At 41.1% G+C, this 18,944-nt stretch overlaps 1 protein-coding gene across 1 annotated transcript in view; it reads right to left on the bottom strand.

Annotated features, from left to right (window-relative positions):
- Positions 1–8,517, bottom strand: part of LOC144512439 (anoctamin-1-like) — an 84,990-nt gene extending 76,473 nt beyond the window's left edge. Inside the window, 1 exon segment of the mRNA XM_078243200.1 lies at positions 8,481–8,517. Coding sequence (XP_078099326.1) covers positions 8,481–8,517 — 37 coding nt within the window.
- Positions 8,518–18,944: the final 10,427 nt, after the last annotated feature.

Genomic DNA, 18,944 nt, shown 5'->3' with positions numbered 1-18,944 from the left:
ATGCACAAGACGGGAAATACTGCAAATGGGGTAAAAGTCTTAATTTTATCTTCTAGACGGTGCAGGGAAGGACAGAACAATAAAAACACCAGCTGATTACTTGTTGCTCAACCACTGTTTATATTGAGGACTGTGATTTTTTTCAAACTGTCCAGTGCACGGGTGACGAAACAGACATTTCTCCATCTTTATCAATACGTCTGCTGTGTTGTCAGGAACCGCAACAGATTGCCATTTTTTTTTTTTTCTTCATAAGGTTACTATGTGTGTGTGTATGGTTATTTTAGGGATACAGACCGCTGTAGCCATAGTAACGCACCAGGCCACGTGCTGTGCTCTCATTTCAGCACCACGGACAGCTCTCTCCATTTCAATTTCTCTTTCTCTCTCTCATCCATACACAGGCTGTACAACACTTGAACGTACTGTACGAGCATGAGCCAGGTCAAGAGGGGGAAATATTTTCACAATGTCTCTACTGAAGCATTTTCGGCCTATAAGGAAATGTTTCTGTTCTTCACAGCGGCACAGTCGCCTGGAGGTTAGAGAGGCAGCCCTGTAACTGGAAGGTCGCCAATTTGAATCTGGTAGGAGGGGAAATGAATAACAAAATCCCTCATGAATAAATATAAAGCAGGGCATCACAGAATAAACATGTTGAATGTTTCCGGATTTCAAAATAAAGTATAAAATGGAATAAACAAATACATTCTGTCCACTCGTTCAGATTCCTCAAGTAGGTTTTATATGTTAATTTGGACTTTTTACTCATTGCATCTTTGGGCAATGTATTTCATAAAACTTTCGCAATGCTTGATTTAGCATTTTTAGTCTGTTAATATAACCAATAACACATTTCCTTGCACAAGGTGCTCCTGGAGACTTAACTTTTAACTTTATTTAAATTTCAATGTCAGTAACACTAAACATCAAACATTATAGAACATTCCTTGACAGAGGGCTTTTCATTCTTTGTCCTTTTTTTTCCCTCACAAGCTTCTGATCCCATGATAGAGTTCAGATATAGCATAACTCCATCTTTGTAGAAAAATGTCCGTTTTCATTTGTAATTATGCTGTCAAGTACTCCATTACATAGATGTTTCAGTTTCGGAGTCCATTGGATTTTTGTCAGTGAAGGTGCTTTCGTTCAATTTACAGTTTTGATTTTCCTGGCAATCAGTAGGAGTATACAACGTACAGGGCTTAAAGTACTCCGGCGTAGGACTAAAGATAAATAAATTCCCAGTCCACATGGGATTTGTTTTTGATGCGCTGGTTTAACCAAATTATCGTACTTCCACCTACCAATGAAACGAGTTCTAGCCAATCAGATGCAAAGTAGGGCGGGTCTTTGCCGAAAAGCGTGAGTGTAGTGTGGTCTCCGTGGAAAATGGAAGCAACAAATCTCAACATGGACAAAATCATTAATGTAATGTTCTCTTTTTTTTTGTTGACTCTTAATTTAAAATATGGTTGGAAGAAGTAAAAATGTATCCAAAACTTTTTACTTTTTGAAAATTACGACTTTAATTAGTAATGTAATAAGGGCTTTAACTGTTTTGCCAGTGAAATTCACTTTAATGAGTGCATATTGAAATTGAAACATTACTGTTACAACATACTGTGACATTCTTTGACCCCCCCCCCCAAAAAAAAAGGTTTCAGGCTCAGGATTTTTTTCACACTAAGCCCTCTGCTCTTTTCCTGTTTCATTCTAAGGAGGTACTCCCAGTAGAAACATGATAGGATCCATTGGAACGACAATGTTCAGTATCTTTTTTAAATCTCCCATCTTATATCTTGCCAGTATCCCTGCAATACTGGTGAGTCCCAGAAGACATATGAATGATCTCCCGTCAGTGGAGAAACATCTCTTTATGAATATCTCATTTTTATTTTCCAATCAAATTCCTTCCATAGATTACTGCTGATAGCTTTATGACAATTCATACACATATCTTCTGGAGACTTTGTATCCCCTTGTGTGTGCCCAGCGTCCTCACTTTTCTCAAAAAGATGCTTGATATCAAAACCTTTTGGAATTCCACACAGCCCCTGTTTCTCAATAGATAAACACTCTTTCTATAACAGTAATTTCTAATGGCAGAGACAAAGGGCATCCTTCAGAGAACAGCTAATGGGCAGCAGCACCGCACAAAGACTTAATGCTGATGCTTTTATCACATGTTGTCTCAGCTCTGGCTCACTGATTGTATGGAAGCCTTTGCCAGGACGCAGCTGAATACATTTTTAACCCTGTCTTAATTGGGTTTTCATGTTATTACCATCTTGAATAAACTAAAATACTTGTGCATTATGCAAGCTGTAAAGACTTCCCGCATTTTGAAGTGATGCACAAGATCTGCAATGCCTGTTAACGAAGCATTAATGGACAATTTTGTTGGGCTTAAATTCACAAGATTTTTGTCCTAATTATTAAAGTCCCTCTCCTTTTTGTTATTGGATATTTGATATTTATTGCGCAGAATGATGTGAGTGCACGAGGATGCACACAAACTCATGTGGGTGATTCAATACACAATCCTGTTTCATCATATTTCACTGATTGTGTACATGGGGCCATAATGCACAAAAAAACACAGCAACATGCCAACAATGACAGGGAAGAAAAAGACAGCTAGCAAGTCAACATTTAAAAATCATCTTCGCAAATGTTTTACGAGAAAGGAAATGCATTCATCACGTTTGTCATACACACAATGCATTTAGATGAGAAACACTGAATTTCAGTTTGTTTACAAGAAAACTCCATAGGGCACATTAAAACTGAATTTAACAAGTGTACGTAAAAGCAGCATTTTGTGACATGACAGCTAGTTGGAAGCCAATTGTGGTCCAAAATGACTCTGTCCTTCCCTGAAAAACGACCACATAAGTCATTTGTTCAAGCAGCAATTACGACTTATATTTCCGTTTATAGTGACTCCGCCCTCTAGTGGCCATAGTATATATGACGGGAGCAAAGCAGGAAGTAAAGTTATGAAATATAAGTGCGCCAAATGTCCGCATAAAGAGGTAGGTTGGGGTGGATGGGTCAAACAAATACAGGACTTTCACCCAGGAGACCAGGGTTTGAGTCCTGTTTGTAAAAAAAAAAAGTATTAACTTTATAGAACAAACGGAAATGTGTCACGTTCTCCGGAAGTAGCGTGTGATTTTAACCCTGCCACACTCTTTCCTAAACTTAACTAATAAGTGTTGGTGCCTAAATATAACCAAGTAGTTTTTGTGCCTCAACCTAATCAAAAGGCGACCGTTTCACAGCGTAAACGACGTGTTCGTATTTCCTGCCACCGCTAGGGCCGCTAATTTATGCTCCTGTGAGTCCATTAAAGGGTAGGAATAAACAACCTAAATTGTCATATAGTTTGGAGAATTTGTTGTCCAAAGTGCAACTTGTGTGTGTGGAAACCTGAACTGAAGTGCACATAAACTGAAAATGTCTAGTAGGTACTTCTTGTTACGACCCTATAAACCAGAGAGTAACCATTGATGTTAAAATAACTGAAGGAAGGATGGGAGACGCTTGTAACTAAATTATCAGTAGCCAACAATTTATTAACAGTACAAACAGAAAATGTGCAGCAAAGCTCCACATTAGTTGAAAACCGAAACAAAAAAAGCGAGCTCGCCACGGTCAGACAGAGGCCGATCTACAAAGAGACAAGACCACAGCATTAATAAATGGCAAAGCAAAGACAAAATTTCAAACAAAACCCAAGTACAAGATAAACACCATTCTTTTTAGGACAAAGGAGTAAAACCTACCAACGCACGCTGTGGTCAGCACAACCTGCTGCCAGCCAGCACAACAAAGGTATGGAGAATAGAGAGGGAAGTAGCCGGGTCCAAGTGAACAAAGGTGTGCTCACTCAGCAAACACAGGTGTGCAGCAATCACCAGCAATCAACCTGGACCTCAAACTTAGAGCCTTGTTGGTGCAGTAGGCAGTGTGCCAGTCTCATAATCTTTGAGCCTCACATGGGGCGAATGTTTATTGGGGTGCCTTGTGGCTCGGAGGTAGAGTTCTCGCCCCATGACCACAAAGTTGACTTTTCAATCCCATGTTCCTCCAGCCACATGTCAAAGTGTCCCTGAGCAAGACACTTAACCCTAAATTGCTCCCCAGATGATGTATGTATAGCTGTCCACTGCTACTACTACTAGGAGTTTACTACATTGTACTGTGTGTATGTGACTATTAAGAATAAAAGTTTTTTGGACAAGAGAGGGGAGGCACACACAACAGACAAAATACAAATCCCTATGTAGCAAACCCCCCCCAACATAAATATAGCTGGTTACCCAACTGACAATACACTACCACTGCACTGTATACAACACACAATGGTACATCAAAACAAAACATGTGTTCCCTACCCACGAGATATGACGTCAGTCACCATCATCATGCGAAGCCTTGGCACAGACCACCTTCAACATGGTAATGTGAGACGATTGGGTCTTTCTTCTCCGCTCAGGAGTGTGAAAGACAATCTGTATCCGACACATTACTTTACACACATGTACTAAAAGTATTTAAAGTGCAGCGAGTGCTTAGTGGATTGTAGAATGGCAGTAATTACTTGATTTTTTTGTTTATTTAGTGGAGTGATGGCTGTGGGAAAAAAAAAACTGTCTCTGGGTGTGGTGGTCCAAGTTTTGGCAGCTCTGTAGCGTCTGCCATATGGTAACAGTCCAAAGAGTGGGTGACCAGGGTGAGAGGGATCTTCAATTATGTTTTTTGCTCTGTTGATGTAGCGTGAAGTGGCAAGTTCTTTCGGGGGGGGGGGGGGCAGCCGGTGATCTTTCCTGCAGTCTTGATGAGCCCTCTAATCTGCAACAGTGCAGCCCGCATACCACAATGGGATGCTGTATATAAGAACGCTCTGAATGGTTGCCCGGTAGAACGCCACCAGCAGCTTCCTCTCTGTAGTGTTCCTTCTGAGCACTCTGAGAAAGTAAAGTCTCTGTTATGCTCTTTTTAGTGTTATCACTATGTTTGATGACGAGGAGAGGTCATCAGAGACACGGACACCCAGAAATGTAAAAGTCTGCACCCTATCCACATATACTCTGTTGATGCAAAGTGGGCGCAGGTCTGTGTGGCGCTTCTTCCGGAAGTCTAACATCATCTCCTTTGTTTTAGTGGTGTTCAGTGTAAGGTTATTCACTGAACACCACTATGACAGTCTCTTGACCTCGTCCCTATATGCAGACTTATCTCCGCCCGAAATAAGCCCAACGATGGTTGTGTAGTCCACAAATTTGACGATGGTATTGGACGAGTGGGCTGGTGTGCACTCAAAAGGGGGAGTGGAGTGCTCCGAAGACACTTACACCAGCTGTAGAAGGGCCTCTGCCAGCCTCGCCCTTCTCCAGTTCCTACTGATGCACCTTAACAGCAGTGTTAGCCTTTATTCTTTTAAGCTTCAACTCCTTCCAGAGCTCACATTCTTCCCTCTCCCTCTAATTGAAGATGGGCCAACGGCACCTTCAACTCCAGCTTCAGGGGAAAGAGACTCCCCGGATAATGGATTAAACTTTGGCAAAGTAAAGGCTTTCTCCCCTTGCTTCACTATACCAGGAGTTATAGCAGAACCAGACACCCACAACAAGCTGACCCGCTGTACCACCACTCCCAAAACCCAGAACAGATGCTCAATCTGAGCTTGACAAAATGAGCAAAAACTTGCTGACTAAACCGTCTACAACTGCAGCTTTCAACTCTTCTTTGAGAAGAGTGGTTGCGATAGAAATGCCATCATGTGCAGCGAGAGTAAACATATCAGACTTTTTACACTTGTTTAGCTGATCCCATGTGGGAGCAGCCACAAACGCATCAGAATCGTCATCGGCCATCTTCACTACGAAGCTGCAACAAATCCAAAATCACAGCCCGCAACACCACTGCATTCAACGGATCCACATTAGCCAGATGAGGCTAACAAACACTAATAGCCAACTGGCCAACTTAACAGCTAGCCAGGCTAACCCGACCACTGTATTACACCTGTACAATTAAGGTAACTCACAACATTACCAGGCAGCTACAAGCAATGGCACCAATGCAGAATGTCACACACACATCCGGCTTTATAAACAAACTTCCCCAGACCCTACCTAATCCCAACTTTACCTGTATATCTTCTGAGGCGTGCTGGGCTCAGGAGATGTGCTCCCCTCCCCAGGATTACCTCAAAAACAAGAAAGGCAACCTAATAAGTGTGTTCGAAGGAATGGAGGAAACAGCCCAGCTGATCACTCCCCCTAACCCTTCTGAAGATGCCGTTTTACTGATTGGCAAATAAAACCAGAAAAATGACACCCACACAATACCCACCACCGCAGCCACCGTAAATGCCTAAACACGTGCTTGGTTTAACAAAAACAAAACAACAGACAATCCAATAATCTACCAACTCCTTCAGATCCTGGACGAGCCCCCAAATATGTTACGATCCTATACACTAGAGAGTAACCATTGATGTTAAAATAACTGAAGGAAGGATGGGAGACGCTTGTAACTAAATTATCAGTAGCCTACAATTTATTAACCCTTGTGTTATCTTCCCCGGTCAAAATTGACCCGGTCTGTTTTGCCTGTTTTATAAAACATAAAGTATACATCTTCTAAGCCAACTTCACTCCAACTTATCAACTTTTACACTTATGTTTGTAATTCATGTTCAATAAACCTCATTTATATTAAATTAGGCCTAATTTTGAGTTAAAAAACCCATAAATTATGAATTACTTTAGCTAATAATTAAGATCAGAGGAATGTATGTTGATGCAGAATTACAGCAGTTTCGTATATGGAACTATCCATGTTATTTGTGGGCAATTTGGTTGAAAGAAACCTATATCTTTGTGACAGAAACTTTGAAAACGGATCAAATTTGACCCGAGGACAACACAAGGATTAATAGTACAAACAGAAAATGAGCAGTAAAGCTCCACATTATTTGAAAACTGAAACAAAAAAGCAAGCTTGCCACGGTCAGACAAAGGCTGATCTACAAAGATGACCACAGCATTAGTAAATGACAAAGCAAAGACACAATTTTAAACAAAACCAAAGTACAAGATAAACACCCTCCTTTTTAGGACAAAGGAGTAAAACCTACCAACGCACGCTGTGGTCAGCACAGCCTGCTGCCAGCCAGCACAACAAAGGTATGGAGAATAGAGAGGGAAGTATCGGGGTCTCCTCTCTCATTTACCGCGGGAAAACACAGGTGTGCTCTGAGCAAACACAGGTGTGCAGCAATCACCAGCAATCAACCTGGAGAAGAGAGGGGAGGCACTCGCAACACACACAACAGACAAAATACAAATCCCTACGTAACACTTCTGAAATGTAAAAAATATTAGGTTTTCTTTAATGACGGAGAAGAAGTAGATGGCATCTTAACAATTTTTAACAAGGTAGTTGTTTCTGTTTCAGACACAAATTGTTATTCCAAGAAGAGTATTTTTTTTATGTTTATTATCTCTGGAGGGGGTCTCTAACTTTCCATACAACAGCACTGATCAAACTTTCCACATGTTCTATTCTGGGTAAACACACAAAGTAGAAGCCTGGCTTGGGTGCCAAAACAAGGCAGTGTGTGTATCAGTTGGAACGTCATTATTGGCTATCAATCGGCCATCACCCATCAAAGATATGGTATAATAATGACTGTGGAACATATAACCTCCAGGAGGCTGGATAGTAAATCCTGACGTCCCAGAGCTGCCAAATCATTCCCCTGCTGCAGTCAATATCGGCTGCTTGCATCGTGTCAAAATGTTTCCCCTGGAGCAGTCCAATAAAATGTTTATGCACTACGGCACACAAGTTTCTCCTTTCTGAAGACAGATTTTCAGTGCCGGGCAGTTTCTAGGATGCTCCATTGAGCCTCTGCCTTTCAAACTTTATGAGTATGTTAGCTTAGCATTGGTGCTGTTTAATAAACCAAACGGGTCATTTGAAATCAGCCGTAACAGCTAACCCAGATTACTGCCCTGCTTAAGGTTTACTGTGAGGGAGCATGTGTCTAAGATTAAATCATCCTTAAACTGATACATTCTGTTTAAATGTGGCAAAATAGTTCCTCCAGGAGACAAGCTGAGAACAACACGGGGACTAAATTAGCACAGAGGGGTCTGAATGAATGATCAAATTAAACTACAGCAGCTTCATATGCAACTGTATACCCTGCCTGCCATAAAGAGCTGCCTGTGGACGGTTGCCCCACACGGCCTGCTGACACAAACAAACAAACACACAAAAACACACACACACACACACACACACTGGGGGGAAACGGGAAAGGACAATAGGCGGTTACTCTACGGTGGTCCTGTCTAGTGTGTCCTTTTTGTTGGGTGAGGATACAGGAGGGACAGGCAAGACAGGCCACACAATAGGATAGTCATGCTGGGTTTCCTATAGGTTACTGTGGCACTCACCTGCACAGGTAGAGGAGGGGGATCTGCGGAGAGCCATTTCGCCTCAACTCTGAGTGACTCCAGCTGAGAGGCAGGCCTAGTTTCCTTTGAGTTCCCAGTCATTAAGTCAGTCAGTCAGTCAGTGAGTCAGTCAGCCATGCTGGTTTGCTGTCCGCAGCAGGTGAGAACAACAGCAACACTCTGACTCAGTGGTGCAATCCTAAGCTCAGCAGAGGCTTAGCTCTGCTGGGATAATATGCTCCTTCAAATGGCTGACTGGCTATAGCAGAAACTCCACAACTCAGCTTATTGTGTATACTCCCTTAATACACTGCGCACCGGGGCTTGTGGGTAACAGAACGGCTGGCTGATTGGGTGTTCGGCAAAGCCACACAGAGATTATTGGGCGCTCTAATGTGCATTAATTACTCTGCCTTCTGTTTAGCTTTAGCTGCTAACATGTGGGGTCTTAAGGGTTCATCTAAGAGGCATCCCAATGCAAATTAGAGTTATACAATGAGGAGTTTCACCCAAGAAAGGGACATAATGACTACTGACACTTCAGTGACAGGTTCAAGTGCAGCCTCATCGAGATAATGACAAAGTCAGGCTGTTTGCAGCTGAACATTACGGCAGAGAATCAGAATTAATTTCCAAAAAAGGCCAAAAAACCAATCCTTTATCTCAAAGAGGTTGGACTACCATAAAGGGCTTTTCTCAGGTGTTTCTTAAAAAGCTCTCATAGCGCTGCTGCTAGACTCCTTGCAGACTAATAACGTCATTTAATCCTCAAATGTCTACACTGGCTTCCAGTCTGTTAAATAATTGCTTTAAATATACTGTGACAAAGTATTAAGTATTATTTTACTGTGACAAATCTTTCTTTTTTCAGAGCCTTCATCTGCATCACACTCTCTACAACAACAGCAAATGAAAATGAAAATGGTGAGGGGAGCTCCAATGCATTGTTGGCCAGTAACAATGATCAGTTCAGCATGAAGATTCTGAGTCCAATACACGACACAATACACATTTCTGCTTTTTCATATTATTTGGCTGATCGACACTAGCACATACATGATGATGCATATGTATGCACAAAAGCACACACGTGATACAATACACATTTCTGCTTTTTCATATTATTTGGCTGATCGACAGAGGGCTGCAGTAAGGCACCAAGAAACGTAGCGACTCAAAGAGAAAGAAGAGGACTGCTAGCTAGCACATAGAGATGCAAAGTGTGGAGTGGTCGCAGGTTACAGTAGAAGTGTTTTTCCCAATTCTGTGTTCCCGTTTAAAATTGTCTTAAAACAATATCCTTAATTTTACTTAACATAGAAACCCGGTACTCTCACAGTTAATGATATCTGGGCTGAGAAGATCATATTGGTTTTAGGTTTTGACCGCCAGTTTTAAAGTGGATATATTATGCTTTTCCGTGTTTTCTGACATATCTACAATGTTATGTCGGATTTTCAAATAATGAGGTCAACGTATTTTAGAGAAATCCCTGTGAGATAAAACGTTTATTCTGAAACTGAAACTATTCTGAACGCTCCGGTTTCAACAGTTTTTTCTACTCTCGGCTAAGTGTTACGCAACTCTAAGCCGGCCTTCTATGATTGGTCATCTGCTCCAGGTAGGCAGGACTGGAGTGTTTTTTTTGTCCCATGTAACTACATGCTAACGGCAGTAAAATATGTCATCTTGGCTGCCAGTGTTGTGAAATTCTCCCCAATTCCTGGTCACATTACTCCTGAAACATTTCCGGTTATGTATTTGGTTTTGGGGGGTCCATGGGCATGCTCCCCTGTAAGAAAATGTTGTGCATTTTAATGTTTAAATGCATCAATCTGGTGCACTTTGAAAAGAAATTCAGAGGTTAGACTTGATTATTCATATATCTATGGATGGGAATATTTGTGCTGTAGCCTGAGCTATTTTGCACTTATGCAATATAATAACCATTATGGTGGGATACACTGGCTAAGCAATTTACAAAAAATATCTGTGCTGACATAGTTTACATGAGAATACATTATAAAGTTGTAGACCATGTAGAAATTTTGTTGCAATTTCAAAACCGGATTACTCAGGGACCGCTTGTTGTACTGATGCATGTGTTGAGTGAAGAGTTTGTGAAATATTTCACAGAGAGTAATGGTGTGCATAGATTTATGCAGAATGCAAATATGATAACATTTCATGTAAGTTCAATGTTAATTTTCTTGCAATTTGTCACAGCAATGGGGTTAACACTTTTACATGCACTGTATCCGTGTCACATTCTCATTAGGGGCTGAGCCCCCCTAAAGGTCTGATCCTAGAATCACCCCTGTTGCTACTTCATACTCCACTACACCTCAGAGGGAAATGTTGTAATGGTTACTGCACTACATTTATCTTACAGCTTTTGTTTTATTGCTTCACGATGGGCTTGTTTCTGCAACAGCTCATTGAGTATCGGATACAATTAAAACTATTGAGGAAATATTTTCCTTTAACATTGGTCCAGTATTAAACGAGATCACTGCATTCGGAAACGGCGAAACAAGCTACAATGTAAGTTAATAGGACTTCAATTGTACAGCTTGTTTTTACGTTCATAAAAGTGCTCGTTTTGCCACTGACAGGCTCAGATTAATATTCTAAGTGTCTGACAACGTTATGGAAAGGATTTCTAAGGAGGTCGACCTTTCTGTTAAAGAGTAAGATCCTTTTTTTAAAACATAAAAAGTCCGCGAAATTGCGTTTGCTGAACTCACCAGACTCCATGTAAATAAACAGTAATTTTAGCATCGTAAAATGGGCATTTTAGAACATCTCTGAGCTCTGAGGCTTGCTCTGGCTGTCTTGAGCCTGTGCATGTAGGGTGCACAAATATTTAATTCCAATTTCAGGTCTGTCAGTCACAGTGAAAACCGGGGACAGGTCACCGAAACCGGGGACTGTCCCCGGAAACCAGGGACGTCTGGTCACCCTATGCTAAATATTAAGAAGCTGCATGCTAACGCGAGATAGCTGTAATCTTGGCTGCCAATGCTGGTCATTTCTCCCCAATTTCGGGTCACTTTACTGCTGGGACATGTCCGGTTGTGTAGTATTTGTTGTAGAAGCCTTTATTGGTGATTTTTCATCGTACAAAGTCCTGCTACATACTCCGTTGCAGTAGCTCCAGCTACAACTAGCTAGTGAAACAACAGCGGAGGCTGCGGACATGGATGTATTAAGAGAACTGGATACAGTGTTTGGCGGGAAGCCCCGTACATTCCAATGAGAGTGCTCAAAAGCGCATAAAGCAAACATGGAGCTCGGCTCTTCCGCGTAGACTAGCCCATGACGTCACGATGGACATGCGCACCAGCAACAGTTTGTTTGTGTTGTCGTAGCAACCGGTAGCAACATGCTCGTTCATTAGCTCCTCTCTCATGTCTCTTACAAGTGGCGAACTCATCGTTTTCATTATCTAAAATATTCACTAACGTTAAGCATTGTGTTTTCGTTGTTCCTGATCGTTTACATGCTTATCTAAATAAACAATGGATGTATTTAGACAACCAAGGAGATTTAATCATTATGTCGTGCTATTAGCTACTAGCTAGCGCTAGCTATTAAGGTTAGCCTGCAATTTCGTGAACAGAGCTCATCCATGGCTTCATCCCTCATCTAAGTTACAAGCTTTACAGCATACAGCCCTCGGATGTATCATAAGAGAGAACCAAGGCAATGTAATCACTAGCTATGTCTGTAGTAATGTTATCTAGGCATATAGCTAATTATGGTATTACCGTTCTCTTAATACATCCATGCTAGCTACCGCTAATAGCCACTAGCCGATAGCCCCGCCAGTTTGGGAAACACTTCATACATGACGTTACATCCACGTTACAGGCTTTACAGCATACATTCATCCCTCGGGTGTATCATAAGATAATACCATGGACGTATACACAATAACAACAATACACATGGTGAATTACAACCATTAGCTATATCCATTATTACAGCTACAGGACCTCGGGAGAACAGTCATGTGAGCGGGCAGGCGCAGTCCCGCGGGTCTGCTCGCATCCATTATGCAAGTTTGTCATACCTAGCTTAATAACTCTGGATTCGGCTACTAGTGAATGTTAAAAATGTTAAAAACGTGACGTTTTAAACAAGGACCCTTTAATTGTTCGGGCTGGTAAGTTGATGTACCCCCAAAAATATTATCCGCTGAAATATACTGCTCGCGTCCATTATGCAAGTTTGTCATACCTAGTTTAATAACTCTGGATTCGGCTACTAGTGAATGTTAAAAATGTTAAAAACGTGACGTTTTAAACAAGGACCCTTTAATTGTTCGGGCTGGTAAGTTGATGTACCCCCAAAAATATTATCTGCTGAAATATAGAAGTTTCTTTCACCATGCAAAGTCTATGTGAAAAGTCTTTCTGGGCCATGGGGTGCAGTACCACCGTTATCCGCTAAGCCCATGGTGGCTTTTAGACATGGCGCTCTTCCTGGGGGCTTGGCTGAGGTTCTCTTAATACATCCATGTGTGGAGCAGAGTGTAGATTCCAGGAAACACTCTGGCCAATCAGAGCAGACTGGGCTTAGTGGGAGGGGGGCTTAAAGAGACAGGCGCTCCTTACACAGCATCTCATACAGAGGGTGAATACAGGTGCAGCAGCCATGGGCAGTATGAGAAAAATAAAGTGTTTTCTTAACATTAAAGCATATAAACATGTTCTAGTACAAACACAAAATACAAGTATTATCCTGAAAATGCTAAATAATCGTTGCCCTCTAATTATTTCCCCGTTGTTGCTGAGAGATCATGTTCTGTCTATACTTTTTTGCATGGCAGACGGCTCTTAATACTGCTATTCCTGTGGGTTTTGGTTGCCGTTGCTATGGAAGAAGCCAGTCAGAGGCACAAATTAGAGTTGTACCAAACTCAAGCTGCTTAGTCATCGCAGTTGTAAACAAAAGGTGGCACCATAGTTGCTCAATTAGCCACTAACCCTAACCCAAAATTGACCCAGAAATCCAAAGTGGACTGATTTATTTTGCAGATTGTAAAATCAGTTTTCTCAGCGGAAGAATTTGAAGCAAAGCAAACAATTTGTTGCCAAAATGCACCTTGGGAGATGTAGTTAACTTCTCCCCCAAAGTCTTTATGTACACAGGCTTGTATCTTTAACTTTTTTTAAATCAAAGAACCAGATCTTAGACTCACATTTACAACAATTTCAAATCAAAGCTAAAACATTTTATTCTTTCCTTTTTTCAGGCTTTTTAATGTCTGTTTTTCTTTGTTGTTGTCTCAATGTCTAATGGAAAGACTTTGAATTAGACATTAACAAGTAGGACATAGTGTATACATGGGTAAGTATCAGATTCAGCATTAAGCAAGATTATTTTCTTGAGGTTAAAGTGACATTTGCATATCAATAACAGTCTGCTTCACTCCATCATGATCTGACTAGGTACTCCAAAATATCAGTTTCTTTTCCACCACTTCAAGGAAAATAATGAATTAAATAAATGATCAAATTTGCTGCAGGGTTGTGTGTTGCACATTCAACTTCCTCCCAGTCTAGTTACTCGGCCAACCTCCTCAGCTACTAATTGTTGTACCTGATGGTAACTGATGCTGAATACAGATAGTGTGAGAGACAGTGTCAGGTTGCACACACACACATGCACGCACACACTCCCATGCATCTTCTTATCCTGTCAGTAAGTGTATCTGATGTGAGCACGCGGACGGGCAGCGCCCACACACACCTTTACTTTCAGTGTCCAGTTACAGCAGGTACAGATATGTTCAGGGTGTTAAATATTAAAGGTGTCGTAATCGAGAAAACCGTTAAAAGGTCAGGTTCGGACTACAGGCGGCTTGTGTGGTAATGTATGAGTAAGGTTCAATGTTAACTCAAAGAGGACATACGAGTGTAATCCAAGCAGGAAAGTGTGGGAATTGTAGATCTGGGAGGACACAGGTGCACACTAAGCGGTACATCTTACCGCTTAGCGGTAAGATGTACCACTTATTTTGGAATTTTTCAACCTGGACCCTATTTTCTAATGGCGTCCATTACATGGTACCTGCTCAACTCGCCTCGACTCTACTCTACTCTACTTTTTTGTTTTTCCATTATGATAAAAAGTACCTGGTACTAGCTAAGAGGTACTTTTTTTAGTATCACCTCTGTCGAGGTTCCAAGCAAGGTGAGGCGATACCAAAAGGTGACGTGAAAACCTGCAGACTACTGATTGGTCAGAGAGAATCGTCACCAATCACTGCGTCATCACTGCTAGCAACAGACGGGTGTGTCCTGAACAAACTTGCCATTTTTAAATAGTTTAGTTTTTTTTGACTGCCTCCAGCTTCTTTTAAAACTAAATGCGTCTTCTGGCTGTGGCAACAGCCACACGCCGAGAATCGAAAACAACACACCTTCGACGTTCTGTGTGTGTGTCGCGTTAGGTCACGGCAGTTTCCTCACGCATGAGGCGGTACTAAATCTGCAATGGAAAAAGGAGGACGGGGCACCGCGGCCGAGCCGAGCCGGTACTAGCAGTGGGTAAGCGTCATTATTGACTTATGTGAACAAAAATCTTTGAAATTGGTCCAGTATTGAGCGAGAACACTGTAACCATCAGCCACAAACCTGGCTGCAATGTAACCCTATGGGGCAAAGGTGCACTGTTAATTTACGTCCACTGAAAGTGCTGTTTTACTAAAATACCTTTTTGTTAAAGAGTAAAATTCTTCTTGTTTAACCAGAAACAGCTCAGAGACCGCTATTGTTAAACCCAGCAGACTCCATTTAAATGAACAATACTTTTAGTGTGTGTAGAGCCATCATATTTTCACATGTACGTATATGGGTGAAATAAGGGTTTATTTCAACCAAACCAGAACAGTGGAAAGACGAACCATGATGTTTATGTCGACTTTGAAGGGATTTTTTCTTTACGATGATAAAATGACAGTTATATACATATTTAAATGGAGTCTGGTGATTTGGCGATAGATCCTTTCCACAATGTTGTCAGACACAGAATGATAATCTGAGCCTGTCAGTGGCAAAACAAGCACTTTTTGCGGATGTAAATTGAAGGTGCGCAATTGTCCATTAATGTTACATTGCAGCTTGTTTGGTCTTGCTTAATACTGGACAAATTTCAAAAATTGTTAGACTCAAAAACATGGGGAAATAGGGTCCAGGTTGAAAAATACCAAAGTTACCCTTTAAGGCAAAGTCACGTCACCGTGAGTTGAAAATGTTTCCACTTCAGTGAAAATTGTGACTCCACTTTTTGAACAAACAGCAACAAAATCAAGTAAAAGTTACACTACAAACACATCTTTATGCTGCTAGTTAGCTAGCAGCTACAGTAACACCTGGACAGTTGGTACATTCGCTAACAAAAGAGTTAGCAACAAACACTCCAGAGGATACGTTTGCGTAAATAAATCAAGGTGTGAAATGTGCCTCACATTCTATCTGAAAGCACATTAGCACAGCTGGGGGGGGGGGGACACTCAGCTAAGCAGTGCTTGTAACTCCATAAAATAGCATCATGGAGGACAATCGAGTAGTAACACTACTACGCTCATAAGTCTTTTACGATACATTTAGCAGTTAGCATTTCATTGCTAACATGAAAGTAAATGGTTTACACTAACAAGGATGATGTAAATGCATGAATGGAGACATCTTTAAAAGCTACACGGGTCACACAGACACACTGAATTCAAAGGCAAAGCATTAAATCTGTATTTATATTCTTTAAGCTACTCAAAGGCAGCTGCCATAAATAGACTAAAGAGCATCACACCCACACATCATAATCACATGTAGGCCTAAAGAATATCTGAATTTACATTGAAGAGTATACACAATATGTGCACACGTGCATGCAAAAAATCTCCCACGTACACAAGGATTTCAGTACTTGTGAGGACCGTTATTGACTATGGGCCTCCCCTAGCTGTTAACCTATAGCTCTTACACATCACCTGAGCCCATATCTTAGTATGTACTAGTTCACTCCAATTAACCTCAACCCAAGTCTTGACCCTATAATAACCCCTCGGAGAAGTGAGGACAGGCTAGATGACCTCATCCTGAAGATCTAAAATTCAAATTCAGTCACGCACAGGGTACACATGAGCGCGCGCGCACACGCACACACACACACACACACACACACACACACACACACACACACAGGCAGAGTGATTTCCCCCGTCGTCTGATCTGGTTCATGTCTTCCTGGAGAGGAACCAGAGATAATAAGAGAAAGAGAGCGAATCGATTCTCGACGCTCCAGTTTCTTCCAGTTTCCTCCCACACCAACCTCACACACCTGTCAGAGCTGAGGGTGTTACTCCATAAAAGGAAGCTACAGTGCACATGGGGAAAATGCGGCTTCTTGAAAGTCACTATTTCAAGAAGCCACACTATTTCAAAAGCCGAAGTGCGTCCCAAATTATTATTTTTTGCATCAAGGATCCTAAATGGATTTTCAACCTCGGTAGTGATCCATTCGGCTATAACGTTCTCTGAGGAAAAGCCTCAGAGAAGTTTTTTTCAGGTTTATAATTATAGTTACAGATCTATAATCAACTGTGAAAATAGTTATTGAGTCTACCAAATATTATAGTGGATAGTTTTGTTCTCAGTGTGTCTGTCAGCAAGCACGACATGTAGCATCAAAAACACATTTGTATTTAGTGGATGGATCACATAACTGTCTAAATGCTATTTTAGAGATTTGTCCGTAATCCCAATTATTTTGGTCAATAACGAAATCACGATTTAATATGATTACTTGTTGACTTTTGGAAAGATGTTGCATTCATTGAACTTAAAAAAAAACAGAAAGTGAAAAAACACCTGTTAAAATTTGTTTCTATTCAGAACACAAGACAAAATAAGAGTTGACTTGCAAAATGTAATGTGCCAAATAATTGTTTTTCTCGATCACATTGCGAATGTGATTAAAATGCAATAATTGCACAGCCCTACTTAAAAACCATTACAACAACACAAATGTGAACATCAGTACAAAATCTAAAGTGTTCAAAGTGCTGGCATATCATTTGGGTTGCTCTCTAAGTCATATTATTCACACGCTGAAGTCCGACAGTACAGTTTAAAGGTACCCTGTGGAGTTTTCTTGGTTTGTTTACATACCCCCAAACACAGTGTGTATCCTTCAAACCTAAAAACAATGCTGAACGCATTTCCATTCCTCATAAAACATTTGTAAAGCTTTTTATCTCAACATTTGAAACTGTGCATTTTTTATGTGTTTGCTAGCTTGTAGTCCTCTTAACAGCACTGTGTATCACGCGGTCCGTTGCATGTTACAAAGCAAAATGGGGACTGACTCATACAGACATCGGTCCATAGCACTACAAGTGGTCAAAGAGTCCACAGAGTACCTTTATGCTCCCATCTGATTCTGCAAATGGGTCACTTCCAGTTTAATGTAGGCTACAAGTCTTTTCAGGTGACAAGTTTTCATCCTGACAAAATACAAAACAAACTTTGTCTATGGATGAAGGGCATGAACATGGTCTTATTTGATGAAGATGCAACTCGCACCGAGTATTTAATAGGAGGATCACTTGTTTTGATGTGCTTTTAAACTTCAACTTGTGTGTCTTGGGGGTTTGTAGAGAGATCGGAATGGAGACAATAGAAAGGGATGGGTTGTTGTTTGCATGGATGCCCTTGCATACTATTCACTTCAACAAGTCCTCCCAACCATACGACGATATAGGTCGTTTTTTTCCTCCCCTCTAATACAACTCACAGGAGCGTTTCATAAATAAGCGCCTCTAGCGGTGGCAGGAAATACAACCCACAAAAGTGTATCCGTCATCATCTTAACCACAGGATGTAACAGTTTTAAACAAATTGTTAGGTGAATCTTGTCATGGTGGTTTGGGTTAACATCATCTGTTATGTTCCTTAACGTGACGCTGAACGTGATTGCTGAACGTGACACAGAACGTGACGCAGTATTCCATTTGTTCGTAAAGTCACAAAAAAACTCGCCGTTTACTTTTATTTTCAAACAGGAATCGAATCCCAGTCTCCTGGGTAAAAGTCCTGTGTCTGTTTGGAGGCGGACAGGCTCATTAGTGTCAGGTTTTCTGTTAAATGGCACCGTTAGAACAGCTCTGATTTGATGTGTCATTTGTTTTATTGTTGAACCTTTTTTCTTTCCCTTTCCCTCCATACAGCCATCGGTAATAATAATTTTATCGATGGACTTAATGGCTGGTTTACTAATGAAGATTTTTAATGATAATCGGATTCTCTGAAGATATATGTTGTTTTAATGTTCAGTTGGCACTTAAAGCAGAGTAACAGAATGTAGAAAGAGGCCTTAAAGCTGTGGGGAATGAGGAGGCTTATCTGTCTAATCACACACACACACACACACACACACACACACACACACACACAC

Source organism: Sander vitreus, chromosome 23, assembly GCF_031162955.1.
Source record: "Sander vitreus isolate 19-12246 chromosome 23, sanVit1, whole genome shotgun sequence".
NCBI lineage: Eukaryota > Metazoa > Chordata > Actinopteri > Perciformes > Percidae > Sander > Sander vitreus.
The sequence above is the reverse complement of the archived record's forward strand: the minus strand, read 5'-3'. Positions and strand labels throughout refer to the sequence as shown.